Raw genomic sequence first — 12,566 nt, 5'->3', positions numbered from 1 at the left:
CATTTTTCAGAAATATTTGGACACACTGAGGCCTATTTAGAATCATTGGAAAAATAGGGGGGAATAGAATGAACATTATGGGCGAGCTGCCAGCTTATAGTAGCAGCAGCAGCAGCAGCAGCAGCGTACCAGCCTGCTGAGTCACAGCCCTGGCTCCTGAGGGGTTCTAGCGCCCTTGTGAGTCAGGTGTGTCTGTATGCTGGGAAGTGGAGTTGCAGGCTGTTAAGTCTAGTAAGAAGTGCAGGCTTGTAAATAGTGGTGAACATGTACAGAACAAGTTCAGAGATGGGAAGCTGGTTTTGCATGCATTCTGTTGGATTTCAAAGGTTATGTCCACCTCATTAAGCCTTTGCCAGGAGCCTTTGGAGTAGGGACTGCAGATTGGTTTCAATTGACAGTTTTCTTTGAATTCTTAAACACTGATGCTGTCTTAGACCCTGCCATCAAGAATTCTCTGTTACCTTGCTTTAAACCTTCAGGTCCTTCAAGATGTATTGTAGAGGTGGAAGGACCTTCTTTTTGGCCTCCAGAGGGTAGTCTTTGAGTGAGAGCAGTGGAAAGATTGAGAAGAACTGGCAGCTGAATCAAAGTGATTTTGCAGTTTTGGTGGATGCTGCCATCAGGAACTGATGCTTCCTGCTGTCTCTTTCACCCTACTCTAGAATATCGGATCCAGGCAGTGAGCCTATCCAAGGGGAATGCTGCTCTTATCAAGCTGTTCCTTAGAACAGGGTTTCTGCCTTTCTGATAGTCAAGCGCATACTAACGCATTTGACATCACATCCCTGGATTATGCACACAAAGACCTCAGTTTTACCACATGAGTCCACACTGTTGTTCTGGTTTTTCTTTTTTTTAAATGCTGGTTGTGGCTCCCTAGGTAGTGCTTGCAGGTGTAAAATTCATGCCATAGAAGATAAAGTGCTACCTATGCTGATTAGCTCTGGACAAAGTCTCAGTTGGGCTTGCTCTAATCTCCTGTCCTTTTTGAAACTTCTGCATGCCCAGCCTTTGCAGTTATCAGCCTGAAGAGGAGTGATCAGGGGGGATGGGAAATATATCAGAATCTAAAAGCCCAGCGGTCTGGATGGAGATACCATAGCCAGAACTGGTTCCATTTGGCAGAGTGCTCAGTATGTGCAATTACTTTTACATTCAAGGCCAAGGGTGGGGGTGAGGGGACGTGTGGAAAGGTCTCAGGGCACAAAGCACAGCCTTCGTTCTGGGACTTGTGATGTGGATTCACGATGACCCCACCTGCATTGCCTTTTCCCTTCCAATCCTGGCCAAAGCCCAGGAGACAGTTGTGTCACCATGATTGAGAAAGTTGACTTTTCTAGGCAAGGAGGTATTTATTTGTGGCAAGCAGTGGGGACAGAATTCTTGAGGAAGGAGGGTCCTGTTTCCTAGTAGTGGAAGAAAAGGGCAGTATGGCATGGACCTCATCTGAGGTGGCACCTAGCTGGTCTTGACTCTGAGTTTTCCTGAATAATCAGTACTTTGACACTCCAGCATGATTCTTGGCACCCATATTTGGTAAATGCCTACTGGATGCTGAGGGTAGTAGAAGTTCTACACCACGGTGCTTGAAAAATCATAACACAGTAGGTCAGAAGGTGCTCACTGGAACATCTTTGAATGAGTGGGGGGGCCCAATTCAGGCTTCTGGAGACAAATACCTATAGGACTTGAGGTGAGCATACTTCATACTTGCAGGGAGGTGGGACGTGCCAGGTCCCAGCACTACCAGTGCAAAGGGCAGAGCATATGCAAATGCCAGGTGGCTGAGGTTTCAGCCAGTGGTTTGCTGTGTGACAGAATAGCTGGGAAGGCAGAGCCTGAAGGGTCCTGGGTGTCCTGCAAAGCCATGACTTAAACTGAATCTTATACGTCATGGGCAGACTCTGAAGGGGTTTGAAGAGCTCAGCTGATCTCATGGTTGAGTCTGAGTTTTGGAAAGGAGAACATTTAAACTATAAAGCAAATCTTGACTCTTTGTTTTTGAACCTTGATTTATAAAAAACAAACAAATAAAAAAACAACTCTTACTCCTGCCTTTTCTGGATCAAGTGTTAATAGATCTTTGTTGCTATATACTTTATTTTCATCTGTGTAACTACTTTCATTGTGATTATATTCAAGTTAGTATTTTCACAGATATACTCGTTGAACTTTAGTATATATGTTGGTCACCATTTTGGAGGTGCTTTTTTTTTTTTTTTTTTCCCCTGAGGGTTGTGGGTATGTGGCTCAGTGTAGAGTGCTTGTCTAGCAGGCACAAAGCCCTGCGTTTCATCCCCGCCACTGCCCAAAATACAAAGCAAAAACAGTGAGAAGAGGAAAGGAATGTCTATATTTTGAATGGGAAGATAGGATCAAGCAGTTTTTCTGCTTTTTTTTTCCTTTATATTCCTCTAAAAAAATAAACAGCTGTGTGCCTCTGCTAAATACTAACTGCTTTGTGAGTCAGGTTACATTTGGTTTTAAGGAATTATGAGTAGCATGTCTATTTTTGTACTCAGTAACTCATTCACTTGTTATTCTTTTGTCTTTTTGATTCTGATAGGTCAAAGTTCATGTTCACTGAAAGAAGTATATGAGCTAGCTGTTCATGAGGCCACCCACCAGACTTAATGAAGGATGCCAACGTGGAAGAATTTTGATGTTACAGTGTCCTCACTCGATAGTGTATTTCATTCTTTTGCAATCCTAGAAAAAATGGTATTATTTCACACTATTGTGTGAAATAGAAGATCCTTTTCTATTTTTAATGACTAACATGTATTAAGATGGACATTAATTCAACAAAATACCAAGTTCTATGGTGTCAAAGCAGCAAGCACCCATTTGAAACTGATCCCAAATAAAAACAGACCTGAGTGGACATGAGAATGTTTGTTAGTGGCAGAAGAGTAAAAAAATGTCAGTTTATTCAATTATTTGCCACTTGTTTTATACTAAGCCTCATGTTTTTTTGGGGACACATTGATAATCACATCGTGAGCCATATGAAGTCCTACTCTTACAGATACCTCATAAATAGCTATGACTTTGTGAATGATACCCTGTCTCTTAAGCACAGCTCAGAGGGGGCTCGCTACCCATACTTGATTAACCACAAGGAGAAATGTCAAGCTCAAGAGGTCCTCCTTTTGCTGTTTATAAAGACTGCTCCTGAGAACTACTATCGCCGATCTGCGATTAGAAGAACGTGGGGCAGTGAGGAGTATGTTCGGTCTCAACTTAATGCCAACATCAAAACTCTGTTTGCCTTAGGAACTCCTAATCCCCTGAAGGGAGAAGAACTACAAAAAAAACTGGTTTGGGAAGATCAAATATACAATGATATCATTCAGCAAGACTTTGTTGATTCTTTCTACAACCTTACTCTTAAATTGCTTTTGCAGTTCAGTTGGGCAAATACCTTTTGTCCACATGCGAAATTCCTGATGACTGCTGATGATGACATATTTATTCACATGCCAAATCTTATTGAATACCTTCAAAGTTTAGAACAAATTGGTGTCCAAGACTTTTGGATTGGCCGTGTTCATCGTGGAGCCCCTCCCATTAGAGATAAAAGCAGCAAATACTATGTCTCCTATGACATGTACCAATGGCCGGCTTACCCTGACTATACTGCTGGTGCTGCCTACATCATCTCTGGTGATGTGGCCGCCAAGGTCTATGAGGCATCTCAGACACTGAACTCCAGTCTCTACATAGACGATGTGTTCATGGGCCTCTGTGCCAATAAAATGGGGATAGTACCACAATACCATGTGTTTTTTTCTGGGGAAGGGAAAGCTCCTTATCATCCCTGCATCTATGAGAAAATGATGACATCTCATGGACACGTACAAGATCTTCAGGACCTTTGGAAGGATGCTACAGATCCTAGAGTAAAAACTGCTTCAAAAGGGTTTTTTGGTCAATTATACTGCAGGCTAATTAAGATTCTTCTCCTTTGCAAATTGACCTATACAGACACGTATCCTTGTAGGGCTGCTTTTCTCTAATAGCACTTGAATGTTTTTACTGTCACTGAGCCAAACCTGGATGGAAAACCCATTAAATGTTTGTCTGAATGCGGAGTAAATGAATATGAAAGTCAAAAGAAATATTTTGAAAGCCCAGTCTATCAGAATGTTTCTTTGATTATAGAAGCCAATCAGTATCAATTATCTGCTTCATGGCCTAAATTCATTTAAAGGAGTTCATATTTACAAAAGGGTTATATCATGAATAGAAACAAAACGAATGAGAAATTCACCTCTCATTTAATGCCACATGTATATTGGAAGTGTGAGTTGTGAACCTTGGTATTAGAAAAACAACTTTTTAGAGACATTAATATATCGTTAGACCGGGTATTCTAGTTTATTTCTGTTCCCTGCTCCACCACTTGGCAGAGGCAGTGGGGCAGGGAAGGGTTGGAATGGGAGAAAGTACATGAATCTGGCAAAAGAGTCTCTTGTTCTTAAAAGATGTAGGATGATGTCTACTGTTTCATTAAAAACAGCTGAATCACCTAATGGTAATATCCATGTAGCTATTTGCCTAGATACTGTTGGCATCATTTTAAATATCTTTTTCTCAAAGTTTAATGTGAACTTTGAGAATCAAAATCATTGGCTCTGCCCTAACTGGTACTTCATTTCTTTTTCCTTTCCCCCTAATATTAGAGAATGGCACAAAACATGGGCATTCTCATGTTTGATCATAGGGTGCTAATTTAGGGAGAAATGATCGTCAGTTCCAATAAGCTGATTTAATGAATTTTTCAACTGTTTTTTAAATATTCAATATTGTTTAAGGTAGTTATTTAAATGTTTTTTTGCATAGGTGAATATATTACTGGAGGAGACTTCAAAAAGAAAAATAGGGCTGGGGTGGAGCTCAGTAGAAGAGCTCTTGTAGCTTGCGTGTAGCCCTGGGTTTGATCCCCAGCACTGCAAAACCAAAAGCCTCCTTCCTCTCTGATTTATAAAATAAACCTTAGTTTGTAATTTCTTGTACTGATTATTAAATATAACCCACCTCTTCCCAGCAAGGTCTCAGAAACCACACTATTTTGTTCCAAGTTCAGAGTCAATTTTAAATTGCGAGTATTAAATGTCAAATCAAAGCTTTCGTATCTAAAACAATCTATTTGATCAAATAACTATTAGAAATGAGCTTTATTTTTAAAATATTTTAAACTTGAAAGCAGAGTAAAAGTGATAATAGAGAGTTGCCAGATGAGATTGAAAGTGTTTGTAAAGCTCCAGGTTCCTTTGTGATCAGAGATGTGGTAAAGTAAGTTACATATATTTTACAAAGCAGGATAAAATTGTGGCCATGATGCAAACAACCTCCCCTCACTACAGAATTAGGTTATGTGCATTACCAGGGAGATTATATGAAGGCCAAAATAGTGATTTCAGCAAAAATAGTTGAACTGATTATAAAACCTTTAGCTGCAGAGAAACCTGACGGGGACAACTCAGATGTCTCATGGGATAAGATGATTTCTGAAACATGCAAAACAAAACTAAAAGATTTCTCAGTATACACAACTGGATGATGATATTTATAATTTGTAGCAGGTAGATTTTTAATGTTTACAGGAATTTTTTGTTAATTTTTTCTCCTATTTTGAAAATTTGAGGCTTGTTTACATTGCTTAGGTAATTACACTAGTGTCAAACATTGTAGGTTGTAGTTACTGTATTTAGAATAGACTCAGAATCTTAGATCATTACAGTTTCAAATTTCTGACCAATTTTAAAAATGGTAGAGAAAAAAAGCACATTTTGACAAAACAAGTTTATGAGTAATTTTTATTAGTTGATTCCTTAATGACTGTTTGCCTTTGGGCCATATATACCCTGTGTCTCTCTATTCTAGGAACTATTAAAATTTGCCATTTGTTGAAAACCTCAGCATCTCTCTGGCCATCGAAGTGATCTTGTTTACAGCAACACTTTTGTGAAACGGTTATTTATTTGTTGAAAGAGCTCTCTGGAACTGTGTTCATCTTTTTTTTTTTTTTTGCTTAGAATAGAATGGAACAGGTTTAAATTTTAAGGAAATATGAAGGTACTTTCTTTGTTTTAGAAGAAGGAAGCTGCCTGATGATTCCTTCATCAGACTTCAAGTACTGAGGAGAATATTTGTAAATAGAAGTGTTTTAACCTTTTAAAAAGGAAGGGAAAACAAAAACAAAAACAAAAACTTCATGGTGCTCCAATGCAGGTTTTTTTTTTTTTTTTTTTAAATGTCAACAAAGGGAAAATAAACTATTAGCGTGGATGGTCACTTGAGTAAAAGATGTTTGTACACAGTGTTACTGTTAAAAACTTTTTACCTCTTACTGGTTTGCATCTTTTTTCCATATTAATAATTTTATACCAAAATGTTAATATTTATATTATGAGTTTTGCTCTTGTACAGCAAAATACTTAGTGGGTTTAAAAAAAAACCCTAAGATTTCCAATAAACAACTTAAAAATTGTCAGCAGGTGTGTGTTTAGACTCTGGTGTGGACACCATTTGTTTATATGATCAGCTCCTGTTTCATGGCAGAGAGGCATGACTGTGCCATCTTAGTCCTCTTCCCATTCAGGCTTGCTGTTGTACCCAGGAGTCCTCTGGTTTATGGAACCACCTAGCATGGCTTCGTTAAAGGACAGGCTGTAATGTCCAGGTAGGGGAATGTCCTTTTCTAATAATTTTTTTCAGGAAGGGATGACATAATAACTTTCAGCCATAGTGCCTTAAAAACCATTTGAAAAGGTTATATTTTCCTTTTATGTGATACTTTTCATTAGCTGCTGGAAAGTAGATCTGAAGTCTGCCGTCATCTCTTACCATTAGGAATGCTTGTGCCTAAGCTGGAGTGTTTGGTGCTTTGGTGTATTTGCATATAGGATGCACTCATCTGTCTTTCACCTGGTTGCTGTTCAATTCTTAGTGTGTATAAAAGATAATCCAGTCTATGTATTTTCTAAAACTTGGAAGCATCTGAATTACTCAGTTGTAGTAGAACATGCAAGGAATGGTTAGGATATTTGTGGACAGGACTAAAGTGAATATTGATTACTTAGAAGAGTTAAATTAACTTGCCCTACATTTGGAGACTACTTGGACACCAAAGCTGCAATGAGAATGGGACCAGAGAACTCTGGATGCAGGGTTATCCATTCTGTTCTAACAGAGGAATGGTCCATGTTTGCCTGACCCAGTAGGTTCTTCATTTTGCAGCAGGACAAGGTTTCATCACAGCTAGCCTCATAGTATTCCTTTGTAAGCCTCCATACTGCCTCCAGCATCTTATGCAAATTCTTCTATCTGGTTTTTGAGGCCCTCTGTGACCTTCCTTTCCTTCATCCTCTGGGGCTTGATTTTTCCCACTGCCACCTTTATGCATCATAAATCTCATTGTGCCCTGTCTATGTTGGCTTTTTTTTTTTTTTTTGCCAGGAACACCATTTCTTCTGCACTGGTTGATATCTTGGAAATCCAACCCCACCTTCACTTCTTCAAACATCTCCTACCCTCCTCAAATTTATACTTCATCACATATATTATTATATTATCTACTAATTGTTCCATATGTTTTCTCCTAGCTATAATATAAGTTCTGAAGGTGGGAACTCAGCATATCCTAGCACATAGTGTTCAAAAATCACCTTTCTCCAAATAAAATAAGGCAATGTTATTCTACAAGCCATCAAACTGTGAAGAGATTAATTATTCAGAACTTTTAATGGGCACTATCTGGTATAAAATTTTACTATACTAATTAAAAGTTTATACTTTATCCAAAAATGTCTAAATGCTTCTCCACGTCAAGCTACTGTAATATCAACTGTAGTGCCAACAAATTCATATTAGTTATATATCAAAACTCAAGTCCAAAATTAGGGATAAATAAGAAATACACATTAAACTGTTATACCAAAGACTGGTGATCTTAAGGTATTTAGGATGGTAGAACAAAAGCTAATCTCATAGATTCTCCTGTCTCCTGATTTATTGATGGATTAAGTTTTCACTTTTTCAAAGTTTTTTGCAAGAACATTTTTGTTTCATTAGTTACATGCTGTAAATTTTTCCTTTGTCAATAGTAGTATGATTTAGTGATCTACTGTAAAATAATACAGTAATCAACTAACTTATAGAACACATTTAGACTTTTAGAATTATAAAGAAGGTATGGGTTTTGGTAATAGAAAAGCCCCAAAAGATAAACTCACAAATGGAAAACAACAGAACACATCACTGTCAAATGGTGCTTTTCAGAGACCACTTTACTAAACACTTTCAGAAATGCTGAATTGGGCCATTCACTGTAACTCAAGGATATATTTAATAAATAAACCCACATCTGTTTCTTTGAGTATATCTTAAAGTGAATGAATGAAAATAATAAATGGCTTTAGTCAAGGGGCAAGTTCTTAAAGATATTTGCTCATTCATTTCATAGGCATTTTTTATAGGCCTGTCAAGCCAATCACTACGATAGACCCCAGGGACAGAAGCAGCTCATGAGTCAAATGACATGGGTAGAAAGATGTGACTACTGCCAGAACAGGGGTTATGATGGGGATTCTGAGTAAGAAGGTTTTTATTTTTTTAATAAATTCCCCTTATGCTTCTGGTTTTTACCTCCCTAATTTAGGCTAAGCTGCTTTCACATGTGTGCAAACACCTTCTTGAAGACCAAAAAATAGCATTGGATTTGTATAAATTGTGTCCTTTGAGAATGAAGAGCTTTTAAAAGGGTTAAAGTCAATAATTCAGTCAATATCAACATTAGTTTACATGTCATATTCACTTAATACTCCATTTTTGAAACAGTGTACCCTTGGAAGTTTCGTTTGTAAGATGTTTTCAATTCTCTTGTTGCTTTTATGAGATGCATGATTTTTGTTCTCAAGTACATAGTAAATGCTGTGACTTTCTCTGGGAAAGATAAGGGATGAGATTTAAAACAGAGGATTCCCACCCCCATAGATCTATAAGAGAAGCCGGCCCCCAGATCTGCTGACTTACTTTCGAGGGGAAAGGTCTTCTCTGTCAAGGTGCTCCAACTCAGGGTTCCCGTCATCATGACTCCTTGTAAATATTTCTTCATTCTGAAGTGAAAGAAATTTTGGTGAGATCTAGTTTCAGGAGACTTTTACTCTATATTTTTCTTCCCCCTAATTTCTGTGTTTGATTCGGCTTTGGCTTTTCTAGATGAGCAGCATGAGCAGGTTCTCTTTCAGTTCTTTATCTTTTTTGGGTTTTCCTCAGCCACTCAGATCTGTTACAGTTCACCCTTCAGGCTGCCTTTAGGAAGGTCAGAAACTCATACTCAAAAGCAGGTGTCCTTTTTCTTTACTCGCAAAGGGCTAGTCACACTGCACTCTTCCGTGCCCTAAAAACAATTCAGAGTTTGAGCTAGAAGGAACAGGAAAAGGATCACTTCACTCAATATCTCCTTGTTTTTGTCTTTGCTTTTGATAAGAAATCCAGGTATGGAGGTATGCCGGCTCAAGGCCAGAAAGAGCTAGAGGCAAAGATGAGGTAAGCCATTGTGGGCCTCCATGGACTGGTGGTCGGAAGTCACGTTGTCCCACCATCCTCTTGGGCAATGGGATCTTTAGGTGGCATGGCGGAATGATCACCAGTGTATGCTCCTAAACCAGCTGGTGGTTGGAGGCCCCACTACCCCACTTGCCAGCTGTGAGATCCTGGGCAAGCTCACTTGGCCTTGGGCCTCCATTTCCTCACCTAGAACATGGACCCCATACACCATCTGCCCTAGGGAGTCATGGGAAGAATTAAGTGAGAGCATGTGTAAATGCTTTTTATAGTGCATGATACTGGCTAATTATTTACTTGTTCCTTATTAATAATTTTATGATACTCTGTTTACTATCAATATTATACAAATCCACTTCATTGTTAAAACTGTTTTCTCTTTCTTCTTCTTCCTTCCTTTCTCCCTCTCTCCCTCCCTCTCTCTCTCTCTCTCTGACAAGAGTCTCACTGTGTTACCCAGGATAGTCTTGGACTCCTGAGTGCCAGTGATCCTTCATTTCAGGCTTCCTAGTAGTTGGGACTAAAGGCAGGTGCCACTGTACCTGGCTAAAACTATATTTTCTTTAGAGTAAACTGAGTCCTGCCTCTTTTTGAGAAATGCCCAGTGTTATTATGAAAAAGAGCCAGGCTTATGTAATTCCTGAGAAGACACTATTAGTATAGATTCATGTTTGCTTGAAAAGCACTAAGTACTTACTTAGAATATAGTGATATATTTCCTGGGTGTTTTAAAATCAATAAGGAGGTGAATTTTAAAAGCCCATCTTCATAAGACATTTTTTAATAAGTGAAGATCTAAGTCTTTGAAGTTGTATTCATCATACTTAGGTTTCTCATTGAATTACTTTTTTAATTTCAAAATTTTCTCAACATTTGTCATTGGGACCATTCAGACAAGTATATTACACAAACTAAGATAGTCTAAGAGACTAATGAAAATGAATATTGATGAAAACCTAACATTTTGTGTGTATGTATGAATGGGTGGGCAGGTAGACCTAAGACCTACCTCTAAAAATTAAAAACCAAGTAACAATGCTATGGAACTTCTTAATGATTTTTATTGCTAAGAAATATTTTTGGGGGTTGGGAATGTGGCTCACTGGTAGACTGTTTGCCTCCCATGTACCAGGAACCAGATTTGATTTCCAACACCACAAAAGAAAAAAAATTAGATAAAAGAATGTTGTTATTCTATAACAAAATATCCAAGATTTAGATATTTTAGATTTTAAGATTTATGTGAAGTAATTCTTTATTTTCCTATTGGTTTATGGCCAAATTAAGTCCCTAAGAGTCAGAACAGAAAATTTACTCAAGGCCAAAATTTTTAATAGTGAGTGAACAAAAATTAGATGATACATGTCCTCAGATCTGGAAAAGCATTTTATTTAAATTAATTTTTTTTTACTTTAATATTAGGTTATTGGGGTTTAAGTTATATACCATAAAATTAACTTTTTAATATGTATAATTTATTGTTTTGACAATTAATTGTGTATCCAGCTGTGAACCCTCCATAATCCCAGGTCCCCTTATGTTCCTCTGTAGCCAGTCTCTTCCCTCTGCTTCCAGTCCCTGGCAACCACTGCTCAGACTTCTATCCTCTGGATTTGCCTTTTCCAGATCACTGTGTGAATGGCATCCAGGAGCACCTAGCCTTTGAGTCCAGCTTCTCTTACTGGCAAGTGTTTTGGTGATGTATCTCTGGTGCTGCCAATATCAATAGCCATGTTTTATTGCTAAGTAGTCTTCACTGTATGGACATACTATACTTTCTTTATTCCCTTCAGTAAATATTTTAGTCTGATACTATGTAAATATTGTTTCAGCTATATAGATCAGGTTACAGTTCTGTTCCAGTGAGTTATTTATAAGGGAATATAGATGTAGAAAAGGCCCTCTTACAAAAGTATCGTGGAGGCCAATTTAATGGAAATAAAAAAGATTCCTTGCAAATGATAACTGAAAGTTAAAAGATGAGCTTTCCCCCAAGAATAGGTAGAATATGTTGGATGTGTCCTTGTAAAATAGGGGAGAGTGACAGGCTATTCAGCCAATTGTTGACAGTGCACCTGGGCTAATAGAAGGAAGTTAAGGCGAGGCAGTTTTATTATCTGTCATGCCACCCAGAGCAGGGATTTTAAAATGTTCAGTAGGGGGATGGGAATAGGAAAGACAGTACAATGAATCTGATAGAACTTTCCCATGTTCATATATGAATACACCACCAGTGAAACTCCCCATCATGGATAACCACAAGAATGGGATCCTAATTAGAATAAATTATATTCCATGTATGTATAACCTGTCAAAATACACTCTACTGACATGTATATTGGAAAAGAACAAATAAAAAAAGGTCCATTGGACTAAAGAAAGTTGTGGGTCATTAATATTTTTTGTAGATAATCTTTTCCAATCTGGTATCAAATCCAGAAAGCAAACAGATATCAGATATATTGATTTAGTCAATTCATCTCTAAAATAAAATGTTAACCTTATATTCCAATAAGATGCCATTCTTTTAAGAGTCTAAATTTTAGTTCGTTGTTATATACATCTGACCAGGGACTAGAAAATATTTTTTTATAAGTCAATGTAGGGAAGTAAACACTAGTCCCAGGATTAAAAAAAAAAAAAAAAAAAAACCAAAGTTTTCACCATACTATCCAAGCTCTTTCTTCATACTTTTTATAAAAATTTAACCAGTTAATATGGCAGTTAAAGTTATACTATATTCCTTTCTAGATCCACATCTATGACGTTCCTGTGTCTGAATTACCCACTGGACTTTGAACTCCAGTCTTATTCATCTTTGCATGCCGACCATGTAATACAGGGCTTTCAGAGGAGTAACCAATGCTATTGACAAACCTTTCTCTCACTGTAAAACTTGCTTCTAATTATACAGTGAACTGTGCTCTTTCCCACTCCAATGATCTATTGTTTGTGGGGTGGATTGTAGAGTCTTTTGTTTCATAATAACCTAG

General features: G+C 37.8%; 2 protein-coding genes across 5 annotated transcripts in view; one reads left to right on the top strand and one right to left on the bottom strand.

The window, feature by feature from the left end:
• The window catches only part of Mcf2l2 (MCF.2 cell line derived transforming sequence-like 2), a 279,778-nt gene that overhangs the window by 85,026 nt on the left and 182,186 nt on the right, over nucleotides 1-12,566 (bottom strand). For all 4 annotated transcript variants that reach the window (XM_071615435.1, XM_071615436.1, XM_027942238.3 and 1 more), the window contains one exon: nucleotides 9,040-9,122. In XM_071615435.1, coding sequence (XP_071471536.1) covers nucleotides 9,040-9,122 — 83 coding nt within the window. The remainder of the gene's footprint in view (nucleotides 1-9,039; nucleotides 9,123-12,566) is intronic.
• B3gnt5 (UDP-GlcNAc:betaGal beta-1,3-N-acetylglucosaminyltransferase 5) lies at nucleotides 2,751-4,019 on the top strand. The gene has a single exon (XM_027942239.2). The coding sequence runs from the start codon at nucleotides 2,886-2,888 to the stop codon at nucleotides 4,017-4,019; it is 1,134 nt and encodes a 377-aa protein (XP_027798040.1). The 5' UTR covers nucleotides 2,751-2,885.

Source organism: Marmota flaviventris, chromosome 8, assembly GCF_047511675.1.
Source record: "Marmota flaviventris isolate mMarFla1 chromosome 8, mMarFla1.hap1, whole genome shotgun sequence".
In the NCBI taxonomy this organism is placed as follows: Eukaryota; Metazoa; Chordata; class Mammalia; order Rodentia; family Sciuridae; genus Marmota; species Marmota flaviventris.
Note: the sequence above shows the minus strand (reverse complement) of the source record. Positions and strands in the feature narration are given on the sequence as shown.